This window comes from Podarcis liolepis (assembly GCF_965112155.1).
Source record: "Podarcis liolepis genome assembly, chromosome: 7".
In the NCBI taxonomy this organism is placed as follows: domain Eukaryota; kingdom Metazoa; phylum Chordata; class Lepidosauria; order Squamata; family Lacertidae; genus Podarcis; species Podarcis liolepis.
The window spans coordinates 64,653,379-64,672,059 of record NC_139561.1 but is presented as its reverse complement, the minus strand read 5'-3'; the positions used below and the strand labels follow the sequence as shown (position 1 = coordinate 64,672,059).

General features: G+C 45.5%; 1 protein-coding gene and 1 long non-coding RNA gene across 2 annotated transcripts; one reads left to right on the top strand and one right to left on the bottom strand.

Moving 5' to 3' along the window:
- The first annotated feature begins 49 nt into the window (after positions 1 to 49).
- LOC310710788 lies at positions 50 to 2,811 on the top strand. Its single transcript, XR_014528248.1, has 2 exons — positions 50 to 326; positions 1,352 to 2,811. It is a non-coding gene; the product is annotated as an uncharacterized lncRNA (long non-coding RNA).
- Positions 2,519 to 12,368, bottom strand: PITHD1 (PITH domain containing 1). Its single transcript, XM_083511885.1, has 6 exons — positions 12,042 to 12,368; positions 9,153 to 9,196; positions 8,512 to 8,589; positions 6,158 to 6,262; positions 4,673 to 4,781; positions 2,519 to 3,313 (listed from the first exon to the last, which is right to left on the bottom strand). The coding sequence occupies exons 1-6, from the start codon at positions 12,237 to 12,239 to the stop codon at positions 3,212 to 3,214; spliced, it is 636 nt and encodes a 211-aa protein (XP_083368011.1). The 5' UTR covers positions 12,240 to 12,368; the 3' UTR covers positions 2,519 to 3,211.
- Between the last annotated feature and the right edge of the window lie 6,313 nt (positions 12,369 to 18,681).

Sequence of the window (18,681 nt, the reverse complement as noted above, 5' to 3'; positions counted from 1 at the left end):
GAGGGGCGCGGCCATCTTGGTTGGCTGAAGTAACGACCCGCGGTGTTCTTCGTGCCGGTGTCATAAATTAAATGGCTCGGTATTTTCATATGGCTTTTTGCTGTTATTACAGTGGTACCTCGGGTTACATACGCTTCAGGTTACAGACTCTGCTAACCCAGAAATAGTACCTCGGGTTAAGAACTTTGCTTCAGGATGAGAACAGAAATCGTGCTCCAGCGGCGCAGCAGCAGCAGGAGGCCCCATTAGCTAAAGTGGTGCTTCAGGTTAAGAACAGTTTCAGGTTAAGAACGGACCTCCGGAACGAATTAAGTACTTAACCCGAGGTACCACTGTATTTGAAATAGAAGCTCTTTTTTTTGGGTGGGTCTTGGTAATGGGGATTATAGCATTTGATGCCATGGCCAATTCATAATTATTATGGTGAACAGCAGCGTTGGCATTGCTAATTATTTTTGCGCTCTTGGTATCAGCCGTTAGTCATAATAACGTCACACATACTGTACTTAATGGTAGCACGTGCCTGCTAACTGTATCGAGTTAGCAGGATAAATTTTGCCTGACTTGATTTTGAAAGTCTGACCAGGTGACCATACTGAGCATACCAGGTTAGAGGGCGATCCTTTCCTGTGAATTTAACATCCCACACCTATTCGCAATGGGTATGCCCGTGAAAGATAGATTAGGATCTGCTGGTACAACCGTAGATCGGCAATGACTTCTTCTTTTAATTGGGTTTTATAAACAAGAATGTTATACAAACAAGTATACCAAGTTTTCTCATGTCATTTGTATATCACAAAAATAGCATAATAAATGTGGAAAAATATATACAACGTGTTTCATTATTAGTGGTCAATTTATAAGTTCTTGGTTTATGAATTGGTTTAAACATTTAGGAAGAAGAGGAGAGGGGATGGGGAATCGGCAAGGACTTCTGACACAATTGTTCAACAGTAACAAGATTACTTATTTTCATCTATGTGCTGAGATGAAAAAGGCTAATTGGTAGTGGGTCGTTTGTCCACCTTTGGTCCCCACCCTGCACTTAGCTCTCATAGCTGCTAGAAGCTGTCAGCATGCAACAGTGGCCGCACCCTGGGAACTGCTTCCACTGGCTGGCTAAACCAGGTGAGGGTAGCCCATGGGTCTCAAACCCTTGTTAAGGACTTCCTCTGCATGTGAAGACAGGCTACAGTGGATTGAGCGGATGAGGTCAAAAGTGGGTCCAATGGACAATAGGACACTTTCTACATGCGCAGGAAAGTGAGGGGTAGATGGGGTTCATTAACCTGGGAAGGTAGCCCATCTAGAAGGAAAACACTGATCCTAAACCTCTGTTACCTTGCAGTATATCTTCGGGAGAAGAAAAGGCTAAGGATTAACCCTACAAAAATCCAGAGTGGAGTCCCTAAGGTGGCAGGATAGTGCCTTGTACACGTCCTTCCCTTCCAGCATCTCCTGCAGCCAAGCTGGTGCCAAACGTACTGCTCTGCTTTCCGTTGGACCACATCGGTGAGACCAAAAGCGAGTTCTTGTTGTCTTGGCATCCCAGGACCTTCATACACACTGTGCAGGCTTGCGTCCCATGGTCTGACTTTACTCTCAGAGGCACATTCCATTGTCTTGAGACGGATGCCAACAAATGGACTTGCTCACAACCACCACTACCAATGAAACAAATACTCCTCTTCCCTCCCTTCATCAAATGTTAAGGTGTAATAGGAAAAGGGCTGACATCTTTAGCCTATAAAGTGGACACTGAATGCACACATATTTTGAAAATGTACAGGAAGCTGGATTGGCTGTTGTTTATACCCAGCGGCAACAAAGGGTTTATTACTTTGGCACATGTAAAGTAACATTTGCCAGGAAACATGCACAGGATTGTGCTCTTTAGTCCTGCTGCTCAATGGAGAATAATCTGTTATAAGGGTTTAAGGCTGAGCCTTAGTTAAGAACTGGCTACTAGCATGTTGGACTAGGACTAAGGAGATCAGGGTTCAAATTCCCAATCATCCATGAAGATCACTGAACTAAACATTTTCTCTTGGCCTAGCTTACTGGAGAGAGGGAAAACCACATACACCACCTCGAGCTCCTTGAAAGAAAGGTGGAATATAAATGTTGTGATGATAGGGAGGTTTTTAAGCAGAGGCTGGATGGCCATCTGTCATGGATGCTTTAGCTGAGATTCCTGCATTGCAGGGGGGGAAAGATTTTTTAAAAATCTACTGTTGTCAACAAAACTCTAATGCTGACAGCGGTCCATAAATCTCACCCTTCCGTACTATTTTATTTCCCCATTGCCCTGCTTGTGGACTTCCAAGAGGCATCTGGTTGGCCACTGTGAGAACCAAAAACTGGACTAGCTAGGCCTTTAATCTGATCCAGCAGGGCTCTTCTTGTGCTCTTTGTACTCCTCCACATTTATTTTGTACCAGTCAATTGTGTCAGGCACTAAGGGCAGATTTCCTGCTTGGAGAGTAAAAAAAAATAATGATATAAGCAAGGGACATACACGTTCTTTGCCATGTTTATTAGAAAAAATTAAGCCACATTGGTTAGAAAGTTAAGCCCAGGAGAGAGACACCCCTCTTCAGGTTTTAGATGCACAGTTGAAACTGTTGCATTTTGGCAAGCAGCTTACTGGATGATATTCATGGAGAAGCATGCAGTACTTTGGTGCACTCTCTGGAGCACAACCAAATGAATACTGCCATGTACAAGTCACATTAACTTTTGAAATTAGCCAAGAGCTCATCTAGAACACCAATAACTTATCCCCCTGTATAAAGTACATTCAAGAGGCAGAACAGAATCTCAGATGATATACAACACTCCCAGACCAAGTCTTCCACCAGCCTCACACCTTTATGTATTGCCAGCAGAAGCAGCAACTGAACAGGAAGATCACTGACTGAAAAAAACAACTTCTGCCCTGACAGATACAACATAGTTGAGACAACCATGTTACAGGCAGGCAAAGGCCAATATTTCCAAAACCTACTCCTTCAATATTTGTAAGATCTCAAGCCATGATTGTCCTTAGCAATGGTATAATAATTGGTACCTAATTGCCAGCATTTAGTGCCCTGCTTTACCAAAGCAGCCACACCCACAAAAGAATGAACACTACAATGCTCCTTATAGCCTCAAGTGTTTGACAGTCTTCCAAGCCTCCACAGCAGTCTGGTGGTGCACAAACCACTTAGGAAATGAAATGCGTCTCCGGTGTGAACTGATCAATTTTGTGGTCAGCTGGGTTCGCTGCTGCTTCGTAGTTGCAGATGGTCACTTCATGTCGATGAGGCTGTACAGGAAAGACAAAAGACTTGCTAAGATGCAACACAGTAAAGTTGAGAATTGGCGAAAGCCAGAGCAGTCCTTTGATACAATTTCCATTTAGCAGGACCTTCTCTTCCACCATATGTTTTCCCTAGAATACTCACTACGCAAAGATTCCTTGAGTAACCTGTGCATGCTTTGATGAGTTTTAAGATGATGCTAACCTACCCCTTTGGGGATGCAGTGATGACTCTTTTCATGTCTTGTCCCCTCAAAGTCTAGCATGCCTTATCATTCAGGTATGCTGTGTGCAGTGAAAAATGGCAGGATTGTCAAGACAAGTCAGTGGCTGCTTTAACCTGGCAGAGCTCTGCACTAGGGAAAACCAGCAAAATAGCTACAACTGCTTTGTTTACAATCATACCCTAATTTGGAGCAACAGGTGGGATTGAAGACAAGCTGCCCATCTAAGGAATCTCTGCTTTAGATCCTACGACAGATCATCCACATAACTGAAACACATCCTGCACAGAGAGCCTGGGGCCAGATTTGTAGCAATCAAGTGGCAGGTATATAAAAGTGGCATCTCTGCAAACAGCCACTCATTGAGTCATCTGTGAGACATAAGATGCATCAAGATGTGACAAGGCAGGAAAGCTGCTTCTTTTTTTTTAACAGAAGGGTGGCTCCCTTATACAACGTGCTAAAAGTAACAAGTAACCTTCAGGAAGTCAAGCAAGCTCAACGGGATAGCAGCGTTTGTGGACTCATCTGCATGGCTTGGGTATATGTCATACTCCTCATCATTACCACAGCAAATAGCACTAAGAACCATAAGTGGTGGGCACCTACTAGAATGCAATAGTTGCATTTAAACCTTGTTAATGTTTTACTATGGATGTACCTTAAGCACAGACTTTCATATGCTCTTTTCCACTAGCCACTAACAACAGCAGACAACAGCTAGGAGTCATTCAAATATACAACATCCAAGGTTGTCACATTGATTTTGCACCCACCCTGGAGCCTCTGCCCAGACAGAATTACATACAGAATTGTATGTAATTTGACTTGTCTCCTGCTATTATAAACTCTCCAGTGATGAAGGACGGTATAGAAATTTTATAAATAAGTAACAGTATCCTTGGTGGCCTTCCTGCTGGCACAAGATCTATCTTTGTTTGCTTCCCTTCCCTTCCCTTCCCTGCCCCCCACCCCACATCTCTTTTTCCTTTTTTATTGTGTACTGATCTAGAAGCACGTGGGCTAGGGCTGTCTTGTTTTTCTATCTCTATTGATAATTTATACAAATTTAAGAAGCTCTGCATGGCCCTCTTTCCTCAATAACTGCACACTTTTTCCATTTGTCATCTTGGCCCCTTACTTCTGTCCATTCTCCCCTCAGGCCTATGTAAAAGATCTTCGTTGTCTCAGCACCAAAGTTCTTGGAGATGTGGATGGACAGATGATAAACATTCGAGAAGCGAGCAATTCTGAAACAAAAAAGAAATTTGGTGTTCTGAATATACAATTCTCATTACACACACGCAAGAGATTGCATTCTGGTCTCTGGAGTAATAATCACATAGGGATAGAAAAACAGTTTTTGGGGGTCAATGTCTCTACCAACTCCAGACTGAGACACAAGCTCAGGAACTGGCAAAGCCTGAAGGGAGAAAGGGATCACCTTAACTTCCTGGATTGCAGCAGCAGTTAGAGCATTTTTGGCTGTTTCAGCAAACCAATCAGGGCACACTTGTCACTGGTGCTATCTCTCTTTTCTGGGAGAGACCTACCAATGCCTGATCCCTTACTGAAATACTCCTCTATCAGATTCTGCCCCTTAAAGCCACTCAATTCACTTCTTGATCGTTGGGATTTTTCAGTGACTACACTACCGATCACATTTAGAGACCGTTGTGCCTATTTATGCGTCATAGTACCCCCCGCCCCATTTAGAGGGCTTCCAACTCTCTGAAATTCCAGTTTTGTCTGTTCAGCAACACAACCAACCTACTATATTCTTCTTCCTGCCTTTCCTCTTTTGGGGCACATGGGGGTTTATGTCACCTTGGGAAGTTAATTCAGAAATTGAATTACTTCAAAACCAGGGCTGCAACTTTCCACACCCTTAAATTTCCTGTGGTTTTTTGTTCCAGAAAATGATACGTATCACCTTTGTTCTGTTGTAATGACAAATATCACATCAATAATAACTAATTATAATATCACAAAAAGAAATGGGAGCAAATGATGACAGTTAATGGGTGTCACACAAACAGGAGGCCAAAGCCCCATGATGGATAGCTTTTGCTACATTTCAAGTCTTCTCCAGTCACAAAAGACTCTCTAATCCTCAATTGCAGAAGAAAGCTCAAGAAGAAGCTGGGTAAGGAAAAAGCTTCTCTACAGTCTAGGTATCAAGTTAACTTCCCTTCTTTGACTTCTTTATTAATTTGCATGTATCCAGCTGTGGTGCTTAGTTCCCACCCAACACATACGCTTCAGGAGCAGCAATTAAGCACCATACCACATTTTTGACAGCAGTGGCAAAAATGCTGTTTGTGAGCTATACCAGAAAATAAAATATAATTAGGAATCAGTCTGGAAATAAAACAGTTGCCCTTCTCTTTATGTTCCGTTTCTTACACCAAGCGTGTCTGCACAGTAGAAATATTAACCAATTTAACTGCCATGGCTCCTTATGCTCAAGAACACGACAGATTATAGTTCAAAAGAGAAGGTCCTGACATTTGGTACATGGAGAACTATAAGAGAGATGGTGTTGAGGCACAGGTTGAATATTTGTTTCCAGTTTCAAAACAAGGGAGTTCTGCACATCCCCCGTGAGAGCTGAGCAATGACTCACTTTGTAGGATATTCCAGTTCTCCAGTAACGTCACGATTCAGGCTGAACATCTGATCTGGTTCTCTGGCAGTATCACCAAAAGACATGTGAGGAATGTTCTTAAAGCTGAAATAAATACAAGACAACAGCAAAGGTCATCCTGCACAAATTCAAAGTTTGCTTACATATCCCAACCACTGTAGTAATTTGGCTTTGTACTGCGAAACATAGCCCAACTGCTAGGAGCACCACACAAACGGAGAAATCAGAAGACAAAAACAAGTTATTTTTCACATCCTGGTGCCCTCCAACTGTTTGGGACTGCTATGGCCATCATTCCCATGCACCACGGCCAAAGGTCAAGGGGGCAAGATCTGTAACCCACCACCACCAGGAAGGAACCAGGTTGGAGAAGGCTGGCTTAAGACATGGTCTAAGTATGAATTGTGTATTGATTTGTAATGATTTGTTGGGTCTCTGGACGGTAATAAAGATTGATTGATTGACATGCTCTAAGTCTATCTATTGCAAAGGCAGTCCAATAGTGTGTTTTGGAGCTGCATATGTTTTTGAGCTACAACTCCCATTAGCCACAACCAGCATGGCCAAAAATCAGGCATGATGGAAACTGTAGTTTGTCAACATCTGGAGGGCACTACAATGGTTACCCTGCTCCATTCCACTGGTCCTCCACTGGTGGGTTGGGATCCACTGCTGGGTCACAGACAGATCTAAGGTAGGTCACAACAGCCGAAATACTACCCTGAAAGTACAGGGAACTTTCATCTTATATCAGGGCTAGGTTCCAGGGGTCCATGCATATACACAAAAAAAAATTTAGTCATGAACCCCCAGAGTCAGCCCCCCTGCAAGCTCCAGCGCTACTTGCCCACCTTTGGGAAGGAGGTGGGAGGACTCTAGGACCCTGCCAGAGCCCTCATGCCTCATTCCCAAAGCCCAGTGCCTCACTTATCTGGCTCTGGGAAGGAGGTGAAAGGCCTCTGGGATGCTTCCAGGGCCCTTGCACTGCTTACCCAAAGCATGGTAAGCCCACAATTGCAGCTTTGCACAGGTGGGGGGAATAAATAAATGGAGAGTGGGTTTCCTACGCTCTCCATTTACTTAATTATTTCCCTTACCCACCCACGCAAAGCTATGATAGTGCGAGTTACCTGTATGTAGTAAAAAAAATTAAGAGATACGTCCCCAAATGCATATTGAGTTGAAGGTGAGTCCCAGGTCTGAAATAGTTGAAGACTACAGTATAGCCCTAATGTACTGCTTAGAAAAGGAAACTGCTCCTCCTATTGAAAAAGAAAGGAACTACAACTCATGGATCTCTGAGTAACTGGGCTGGTAGATCAGTAGTACCAACATTGCTACCTAGGGGAAATATTGATTTAATAAATGTTAGCAATTTATGAATCTTCAGCCACATCCCCAATTCACCAACTTCCTGTTCCTTTGCGACTCTGCTCTCAAACCACCACAGATGACAGAATGGCAAGCTACTTGCGAAGCTCCTGCACCCAACTGCTAAGGGCACCAACCTGCAAATGCCATGACAGCAAAGCCAAATGCCAATTTGCCTAGAGCACACAGCCAAAGCAACAATATCCCACTGCAGCACTAAAGATGGCTCTCATGATTCTACAGTTTCGGTCTTCACAGTTGCACACAGGAGTGTAAAAACGTGTACTCTTCCTGATGAATGTGAGGGATCTATGTATGATTTCTAGGGGTCCCACAGGTCATATCATAAGCTTCTATTTGTATGGCTCTATTTTTATGGGCTCCACCTAAGAACTAGCATCCTGTATTTTGTTCAGAGGGGACAAAGGTGCAAAGAGGGAAACCTTAAGTACACTATGTGCTACCAAGATGAGGTGGGAGTGGAAGGAAGGCTAGCCAATGGCAAGATGGTTAGAAGGAAATGGGACAAAGCAGACACCTGAGGAAAGAAGGAGCTGAAGAATGGGAGGCACTCTCCTACTTTCTCCTACGTAGGACTGGGGCACATGGACCATTCAGCAGTGGCAGGAAAGCAAGGGAGGAGCATGTGTTAGTATAGAAGCCAGATCTTGACAAATTCTGCCAATTGTAGCTTCTGCTGTCACTGCTACATGATGACCTGGAAGTTATGAGAGTAAAGAAAGAAAGTTCTTCGGGCACAGAATTTGGGCATGGGCAATTTCAAATTTACTGAACTTAACCGTTTACTGCAAGCTACACAGTGGCCAGTATTGACTAGAATAATAGAAGAGCTAAAGCAAAAAAAAATAAGAATAACCACTCAGTTATTGTCTTGGTAGGATTAGGCATTTGCACAGCACAACAGTTCCCCCACAAAATATTTCCCCTTCAGCCCCACTTACAGTCTCATTTCTGATGGGTGTGTGTCATCATTGTCTCCCATCACAATTATCCCTTTTAGTTTCACATTGCCGGTAAAACTGCAACAAGAGACAGATTGCTGGTTTTCCAAGTACAGTAGATTTAAAGCATTTTTTAACAAAAAGATTCCTAGGTGGTGTACTAAAGTGTAACAAAATCTGTACTCATATGATTAAAATCTTGCAGTAAGAATGTCACACCTTCAACATTGTCCGATGACTCTTCAGAACATTGGAAAGACTGCTGCTGTGGGTTACCATCTTTACCACCAGTCATACTGCCACCCAGTCTACCCACAGCTCCTTCTGCACCCCCCTCTGAAATGTCTATTATGGCATCAGCTGCTGGAGAGTGCCATAAACACTTCACATATCCCTAACATATCACTCTTTTTGTGGATTTTTAATTGCAACCTGCTTTGAGAGTCAGTCTTTCCTGAAAATCAGGTAGAAACAAAAATAAAATTATAGTAGCCATCTTCCAAAATTACCTCTTACAGCTTGACTGCCAACCAGATGCTCTGCATTTCAAGTTACATTTCAAGAGTGAGGAAAAAACAGCACTGAACATGGAGAGACGTGAATGTCAATAAATCATGCAGTCATGCAAAATAGGTACTTACGGAATATTAAACAAAAGCTCTTCATCATCATCGCTTTCTACAAACTAGAAGAAACATAAAACTCCATTTAATATAAGGAAATTTATATCCAGTGAATAAAAATGTTGTCCTGCATGGCACCTTGAGAACACCAGAGGCTACTTTTAAGTTGTAATTTTTAAAGAACAAGTTCCTAGCCATCACAGCTAAGAAGAAAAGTCTGGATGCATGCAAGCCGGGCATTTTTATATCCAGTGGATAAAAATGTTGTCCTGCATGGCACCTTGAGAACACCAAAGGCTACTTTTAGGTTGGAATTTTTAAAGAACAAGTTCCTAGCCATCACAGCTAAGAAGAAAAGTCTGGATGCATGTAAGCCGGACAGTAGCAACATAAACTGAAAGAAAGCCTTGCAAATAAATGCACATATGTTACATCAGCCCGCACATTTCAGCAACCTACACAAAGTTATGCTACTTATTCATTTTCTGTTTGAAAAATTGAGGAGGAATCTGCTTCCACTCTGCAAGACCACTCTCTTGGATTTCCTGGAGGCAATCATGATCCACCCCAAGCAGGTGGCTATTTCGAAGCCTGGGTATGAGGCCATCTCTTATGCCTCCCAGAACTCACAGACTACACCTGCTGTCAGTCTAACCCTGTTCTCTATGCCCATACCATTCTTGCCCAGATAATTCTATGTGACTTCAAAACCTGAATTTTAAGTGCACAGACAGAAAATATATAATTTGCCTTAATTCATCTCAGTTGCAGAATGCAGTAATTTTCTAGGCACAGAATTCTGGACATCTAGGCAAACACATACAAATCTAAGTCTGTCTTCTTTCAAACCTCTTTGCACTTTAAATCCAATACAGGCAAGTACAACTTAACTACCTATAAAACAGTCCTATAACATAGTGTGCACTGGGAATCTATCAGGAGACATAAGCAATAGTGCCAGATGGCACAGCCACCTCTCTGACCCTTTCCAGTCAATACACAAACTGACTGGACCAGGTGGTGTAACAAGACCTGTCCCTTCACAGTCAATGTATTACGTACATTGACAGACAGTACTGGAAACCAGTAAGTTTTTGCTTCTAAAAGTAGGGCTGTCTTATCTCTCTCTGACCTGAAAGGTACACTGGAAATCCTCAACACTTTGTCTCATATGTTCAAGTTCTAATGGGAAAATAGCATCATGCTTCACATTACTGTTCCCATCCTAAATATACTGTATGCCTTCTGAAGTAATTTATATTTATATTGATGGAGTTAACTTTCATAGTAAGCATGCAGACTCCCGTCAATCTTATTTGCCATATTAAATTTGTGAGCCCTCATAAGAAGAGCTGCTGGATCAGGCCCATAACCCATGTAGTCCAGCATCCTGTTCTCACAGAAGAGAACCAGATGCCTGTGGGAAACCCTCAAGTAGGACCCGAGAACAAAAGCACTCTCCCTTCCTGCAGTTTCCAGAAACTGGTATACAGAAGCATCACCATGGAGGCAGAGCATAGCCATCATGGTTAGTAGCTATTGATAGCCTTATCTCCATAAATTTGTCCCATCCTCTTTTAAAGCCATCCAAGTTGGTGGCCATCACCACATCCTGTGGGAGCGAGTTCTGGAGATTAACTGTGTGTTGCATGAAAAAGTACTTTCTTTGTCCTGAATCTTCCAACATTCAACTTCACTCGGTGTCCATGAGTTCTAATACTTTGAGAGAAGAAAATGGTTTTCCCCCCTATCCACTTCCTGAATGAGATGCATAATTTTATAAATTTCTATCATGTCACCTCACACTCGCCTGTTCTCTAAACTACAAAGCCCTGAGTGCTGCAACTTTTTCCCATATGTTTTCCGGGTAAAACTCTAGTTTTTGTTTTCTAAGCATGCCAGTTTTCAATTTATACTGTTAAGAAGCCACCTTCAGCTAGCTTACCTAAGAGGCAGCTTACAAATATCTTAAATAGATAAGCCTTGTTTGTACGGCAACAGAATAAACACCGTTACCTCTCTGGAAAATGCTTAGGATTTTTTTAAAGTTTCCACTTCATAATTTGTACGTGGAAAAATACCTTTCTGGACAGTTACCACATGCATCCAATAACAATGAATGGGCGGGTGAGTGCCTGGGCGTTTGACACACACCCTTGAGCCTCACTCTGCCCCTCCCTGTAACCAGCACCTTCGCTGGGTCGATATCTACGCCAGGTATGGGGAGCCCTGTGGCCCTCCAGATGTTGCTGGACTCCAACTCTCATCAGACTCAGCCAGATGGCCAATGATAGGGATACATGGGTACAGCCAGGGGGAGGAGCAGGTGTCCCCCCATCAAGTAAATAAATAAATAAAATTAACTAACTGAACAATTGCGTCGAAGACAACTCCTCACTCTGCCCCTCCCTGTAACCAGCACCTTCGCTGGGTCGATATCTACGCCAGGTATGGGGAGCCCTGTGGCCCTCCAGATGTTGCTGGACTCCAACTCTCATCAGACTCAGCCAGATGGCCAATGATAGGGATACATGGGTACAGCCAGGGGGAGGAGCAGGTGTCCCCCATCAAGTAAATAAATAAATAAATATTAACTAACTGAACAATTGCGTCGAAGACAACTCGATTCTGACCCCCTAACCTAAAGCCTGCCCCTCCCCCAAAAATAAATCCTGGATGCTCCCATGCAGGGATGTCAGGAGTTGTACTTCAGCAACACGGGGTCTAGTGTTGCAACCTGTGCTGGTGCATTGCACCAACGCCCTCCAGGTGTTGTCGAGCTACAACTCCCTGGCACAGCCCATGGCGAGGCCTGGTAGGAATTGCAGCTCAGCAGCACCGAAACGTCCACAAGCTCCTCCTCCCCACAACACCTCCGCGAGGCGAGACAAAAAAAGGAGGGCAGACCTTCTGGCGGTCCCCGCGGTCTTCCCAGGCGCGGAAGACAAGAGCCCCGCTGCCTTCCCTCCGCTCGTTCAGGCACTCCAGGCGCTCGCGGTCGATGCGCAGGTAAAGGCCCCAGGCCTGGCCGCGCCGCTCGGGAGGCTCTTCGTGGTCGTCGCTATGGCAACAGCTGCCCCCGCCGTGACTGTGCCCGTGAGACATGGCCGAGCGCGTGGCGACGCCCCCCGCACGCCCCGTTCCCCGCAGCGATAGCAGCAAAGACGCAGCCACACGCACTGAGCAGAGGGAAAGAACCCGGATGTCAACAATGGCAGAGCATGCGCACTGCCGCCTTCAAAGGCATCTCCCGGCCCTGTGAGAGATGAGGCCGGCCTCCCTTGGTTCCTCCCGCATCTCTTGAAACACGGTGCCCGTTTTGTAATGTAGGCTGAGCCTAGTCCATGCCAGGGAATCGTTGGCCCGCGTCCTCAGATCCAGAGAGAGAGTAAAAGAAAACTCCAGGAAAGATCCTTCTTTGGAGGAAAGCAGTTTTATTTTCTGTGCACAGGAGACAGCCAGCAGAATAAATTCTGGAAAAACTGACTGCCCCCAAAATACCCCTCTGCAGATTTTCTTATACCTTCAGTGGGCTCTCTCCCTCCTCCCCAATCAACTGGAAAGTTTTCAACTTATTTTTAGCATGTCTATAGCCCTCTAAACAGCCCTCCCTATTGTTCCCTATAGTGTCTTTCTAAGCGTCCTGCATCCTCCCGTCTCCTCCTCCCGTCTCCCCGTATGTGTCCTTTTTATCTTGCATTCCTAAGGTAAGAAAGCGAGGCTATTCTGGCTATTTCGAGCCTCTGTCTTATCTTGCATTCCTTCGAGGGGCCTTCTTTTTGCAGGTGAAATTATTTCTAGCTAAGAAATTGACTTAGACAGAAAATATAGAAGATCCTTCTTAGGTACAAGGTACAAGGTATAGAAAGCATATAGAAAGCAACCCTTCCCTCTCCCTTCACTCCCTCCTCTTCTTATGAACAACCTAATACTTAGGTTCGTTCTGGGGTAGGGGTCTATAATCTCTTATGAAAGCAAGCACGCGAGGTCCCATCATGCGAGACATCATGTTCTCCATCATATTTTGCATACATTGCATCAAGCAGGGCATACAGAAGCAGAAAAGCAATAGAAGCATTATTGGGCCTATCACCATAGTAAATATTCTCCCCATCCATCCACCATCGGGAAACCAAGAATATAACCAATTCCATGGAACACCTTCTGTAGTTTTTAGCGGGTTTTCAGCTATCATTGTTTCCATGTGGTAATGAACTAATGCACAAACTCCTCTCTATGTTGAAGATGTTACCAATGGGAATTCTATGTAGCATCAAACCTGGCCGTTTAGCATAAGGTGGTATGTGCATACACAGCCAACAATTGGAGAGATTTAACATTGTGGTGAACTTCCTCAAGGGTGAGAGCCTACCGGTGAGCTGATGCTCCCACTATGTGGGTCAATTTTTCTACTAACCCTGTTGGGTGGATTGAACTCTCGTGCTGCCTCCCTAGTGACCAGAGCAAATGGAAGCTGAAATCCTGGGGTGGCAATTCTTACTGGCACTTGTTTAGCAATTTCAATGCACACCTGGTTAAGGCTCCCACCCCTGCAATACTTGCATTAAGATAGGTTCCGTCCCATCTATCACCTGGATTAAGAATAGGACCTGGTCTATCAAATGAGGTTGGTACAGTGCTCTACCTCCCAGATAACAGTTGACTACCCTCCCACAACAGCAAGAGCGGTCCAGAACTTGATAGATTTCGATCGTCTCTGCAACTTCCCGTATGAGCACTATCCACGCGTGCTGGACAGTGGTGTGGGGGAGGAGCCACAACGGGGCAGTGGGGTGTCTCAATACGGCAATCTCATCAAACCCCAGTTTCCAATAGCCAAAGAGCACGCCATCTCTTACCACCGGCAAAACGAACCAGTCGTAGCAGAGGTCAGCAGGCCAATAGGGTTGGTATGGTTCGGTAGGGTCAGGGCAATAAGACATAGAGCAAGTCAATAAAGAAAATAAGAGAGAAAAGAGAAAGTCTTTGTAACTGTCCATGTGATGATTAGTCGCAGGATCTCGTTGCCCGTGGCCTAACGCTTTTTCCCTGGTAGCGTCAGACACAAGGTGATGATCAACTTGAGAGGGTCAGCAGGATTTCTCTTGCAAGTCCAGACACCCTTCTTTAGATGCGTGTGATGTACCCAGGGGATCACCTCGACTACTTTCACCGCAGTTGGGGATGAGGGGGTCGCCAGACGCTGTCACCCAGAGGAACTGGTGAACCGGCTCAGCGAGACTGCCGCGGGACTGCAGGCGTACGCTCGAGGGAACACCTGGAAAGGAAGCAAACACACACAACAAACAGAGGGATTGCACTTGTTCTTGGGTGATGTGATCTCCCATCTGCCCCAAACTGGCGGGGATGTCTCGGACGAAAGGGGTTGGCCTGCCATATAGAAGTTCAAAGGGTGATAGTTCTCAGTCTCTTGGTTGGCGCATAGGGCACATTTTGGGATATAGAATATTCTCCCAAGGTGTGCTTTAGCAGCTGGGCCTCCCAAATGGGTGGACTCGTGGTAATTCTTTACAATTGTGCTGGCCAGATGTTGGGGCACAAAAACACGGCTGTCTGGTCCTTCCTGGAGCGTTGCTCCTTCTTGGCTGGTCCACTGCTGTTCATCAAGGGTGTAACGTGGTTCCACATCGTCTGGAGTGAGTTCTGGGATTATTCTTTTGGCATAGCAGGCATTTCCTGGAAATCTGGGCTGCCAGTTGATAAAGGTTGGCTATATAGACATACTTCTTCAGCTGCTTGGTTGTGGCATCTGGCCCCATGTGGGTTGACTCATGGTATCTCTGAGTTATCTGCCGGGGCAGGGACTCTGGAATCCATATCCTGTCATCAGGGGTGAGGTACCATCCTTCTTTGGACAATGTCAACTCCTGGGCATCTGCAGTGTCCCTTTCCTGCTTTGTGTAGGCCGGCTTGTCAACGGTGCTTAAAATCTCTTCTGGGATTAGTGCTCCAATGATCGGGGCTGGGGCCAGTTCTCGGGCTGCTTCCTTGGCTACTCTGTCTGCCAATCGGCTTCCTCTGGCCACTTCCCCTGGTCCAATTTTGTGTCCATAACAATGGACAACTGCCACTGCCTCGGGTTCCCATACAGCATCCAGAAGGTTCAATAAAGCTCGTGGGTGGGTCACCTGGTTTCCTCTGGAGGTAAGCAAACCTCTTTCTTTCCATAAGGCTCCATGGGCATGTAAAGTCAGGAATGCATACTTAGAATCTGTATAAATGTTTATCTTCTGTCCCTTTGCCAGGCTCAGGGCTCTGGTAAGCGCAGTTAGCTCTGCCAGCTGGGCCGATGTTCCAGGTGGGAGTGACTTTGCTTCGATCACCTGGTCTTCCAGGGCTACCACTGCATAGCCTGCCTTCCGCTGCCCAGCCTCGTTTGCCTCGTCTTTGAGATCAGGCCTGCTGGAATATACTTCGTCCATTACTTCAATGCAGTCATGTGTGGGCTCCTCACCTTCTCCTACCGGTAATAGGGTAGCTGGGTTGAGGGCTGTGGTGACTTGGAATTTCTAACGCGGATGTAGTAGCATCTGACATTTCCTCATTTTAGCCTGGGGGAAGAAATAGGTGCCTTTCGGCAGATGGCACACTGATTCTTTCCTAAGTGGCCTCGCCCTCCTCTTCTTCTCCTAACGGTGGACTTCCCGTCTTCAGGGCCATCAACTTCTTTGCCTGGTACTTCTTCTTTTTCTTCTGGGTCTCTTTTTCCCTCTAATTATAAATGGTCTGGGCTAATTCCAGCATCCATTCAAGGGTGTGGCCCATAAAAAAAAAAAAAAACCTTCAATTTTTTTGGTGGATATCGGGCGCCGCTTGGGCTACAAAGGCAGTTTTTATGATAGGGGCATTGGCAGCCTCATCTGGGTCCACAGGGATATACTGGTGGTAGGCTTCCTTCAGCCTCTTTAAGTAGGCTTCAGGGGCCTCCTCTGTTCCTTGCATTCTCATGTGTGTTCGGGCTTCAGAACTCTAAGCCATGTTGCAAATTTCAGTTCATTTGCCAGTGTCTGTAGAAAGAGCAATGCACTCCTTGCTTTCTGGCAAAGTTTCAAATTCCTCAAAGTATCAATTCCTATGCCGCAGCTCCTTTCAGAGTAAAATTGCACCTTAAAAGAAAAACTTGACAAAGTTTACAAAAAGTATTCACTTGCTTTTTAAGAAAGTCACTTTTCCAGGTTAGTACTTTGGGGCAGGGGGGTGGTTAACTCTTGGCCTTCTGGGTTTATGTGGCTGAACTGTAAATCCAGAAAGTGTGAGGTTCAGGGTAGTTGGCTGAATGCAGCAGTGTCCTTCTTGGAATAGCTGCCAAGAGATAACGCTCTGAAGCTGCCTCCAAGCGCCTGGCACAAGGAGAAAAAAAAAAAAAAAAAAAGCTGATGTCCTGTTACTTGCATGAATGAGAAACAGTTAGTTCACTTGCTTCTGCAACAGTCTTTGAGCAAATCATTTTCAGAAACCTCATTCTGTGTGCCGAGCAACCATTGTTGGACCAGGGCCAGGCAGCTTCTGGGAACCTGCGTTTGTTGGGCCTGGTTTATCCTAGTAAGTTTTTTTTTTTTTTTTTTCGTCTCTCAGGACTGGAGAGGTGGGGTTCAGGCCATGGGGTATCCCTGCACAGATCCCTGTTCTTGCCCTCTGCCTTGATTTTTTCTGGAGTTCAGAGCTGGGCTTGTGGCTGTAGCGCTGAGGCTCATGGCTGGGTACATAGGCATCGGAACTTTGGTTATTGTTCCCATCCTGTGGGGAGTGGGGTGTGTCGGGCGTGGGGCCTTTGGGCATTCCATTTTCCAGTGACCCTCTTGCCTGCAGATGGCGCACTGGCTTTTTCCCTAGGCATTCTCTGCCCCTCCCGTGGACACCCTCGCTCACTCTGAGATTGCATTTTTGGCTTTTTGGCTGTTTGAAGACAAACCCCTAATTATTTTGGCCAGGTCCTCTTCGAAAGAAGGATTCTGATTTAAGGTGCTTGGAGGTCTGTGGTCCTGGGCATCGGATGACTCCAGGGGGTCATACACTCAGTGGAGTGGGGCCATCAAAGTGGAGTTTTAGCTGCCTCAATTGCAACTATTAGTATTGTCTGCTGCCCTGAGGGCATTTATCTTGCAGATTTTCTCAATGGTCAGTATTGTAATCCCAGGGTTCTTTGATCCCTCGGGTTTAATTGTCCTTTTTTTTTTTTTTTTTTTTAACAGTTCTGTCCTATGCGGCTCTCAAAGCCTTCCCTTCTGTTTCTTTCTGCCAGTTCACATCCTTGCATTGTGCTGCTTCTAGAACTCAAGAAGCCACATGGTTCTACATACTGAAACACTCTTTTGGACTGCTTGTCCACTTCACCTTCTGAATTCTTCATTCTCTATACCACCTTCTTCTTCACTTTCCTCTTCTCTTTCTTTTCTCCCTCAGTCTCTTTTCTTGGGGGTTGGGTAGGGGAAACCTCATTTAGCCCTGGTGCAGTTGCTGCATAGGGTGGAGGGGGGCTAATTATTCCTTCCTCCTTTTCTTCTGGGACTTCTCTTCTGGGACTGGCAAAACTGCTGGCTTTTTAACTTGTACTTGCTGCCATACTGGGCACAGTTTGGCATAGCACAGGTAATCACAGTTCTACTTTTCTTGAGCCATGGGAGACGGTCAGGAACTCCACATAAGTGTTGGAGTCTATTTTTTTCATCAGGTTTTTAAAATCCCCAATCTTCTCCCTTCGTGGCATCTTTTCAATTTTATAGAATCATAGAATCATAGAGTTGGAAGAGACCACAAGGGTCATCGAGTCCAACCCCCTGCCAAGCAGGAAACACCATCAGAGCACTCCTGACATATGGTTGTCAAGCCTCTGCTTAAAGACCTCCAAAGTAGGAGACTCCACCACACTCCTTGGCAGCAAATTCCAGCAAATTTGTTCAGGAAAGCATTGCAGGGGGGTCATGGGAGTTGTTTTACTGCTTTTTCTCCATGACCCTGGAACACTTGGACACTTGGGATACTGGGACACTCCCTCCTCCTAACGTTATTTTTTCACTCAGTCACAGGCCAGACGTTGCTTTCAACGTCTCACACACTCAAAACATTCACTGGAGTGTCCCCACACGCACATTCAGAAAAACCCATGCACCTCCCCCAACCCCTTTTTTCCCCCCAAAACCAAAATCACAACCGGCAGTGCTTCACAACTTCGACCAGGGCCCAAGAGCACCTTTTTTACTGCTTCTTCTGGGCACAAAACCAACAACCAACCATAACCGGCAGCGCTTAGACTTCGACCGGGGCCCTAGCAGCACCCTTTGCTGCTTTTTCTGGGCACAAAACCAACAACCAGTGGCACTTCTTCTACCCTGCTGGCGGAGCTGATCAGGCTCTCTTTTTGCTCACACCTATCCTTGTGGAGCTTGCTCCCACCTATACCCTGTGGAGCTTACCTTTTCCGCTGCGGACCTGTCCCCTCGGCGCCGTCCTCTTTCCTCCCTCGACCTGGGTCCTTGCTCCGGAGCGGTGTGGCTGGTTCCCCCCACAAATTGGCAGGTGCGCGCGT

Excerpts from the sequence above, each read along its gene's own strand:
- PITHD1 (XM_083511885.1), bottom strand. The coding sequence starts at position 12,239 with ATGTCTCACGGGCACAGTCACGGCGGGGGCAGCTGTTGCCATAGCGAC. Across the intron at positions 9,197-12,041 it reads ACCGCGGGGACCGCCAGAAG|TTTGTAGAAAGCGATGATGA; the intron begins GTCTGCCCTCCT and ends TGTTTCTTCTAG. Across the intron at positions 3,314-4,672 it reads TGAGGGGAGAATGGACAGAA|CCTCATCGACATGAAGTGAC; the intron begins GTAAGGGGCCAA and ends TTTCCTGTACAG.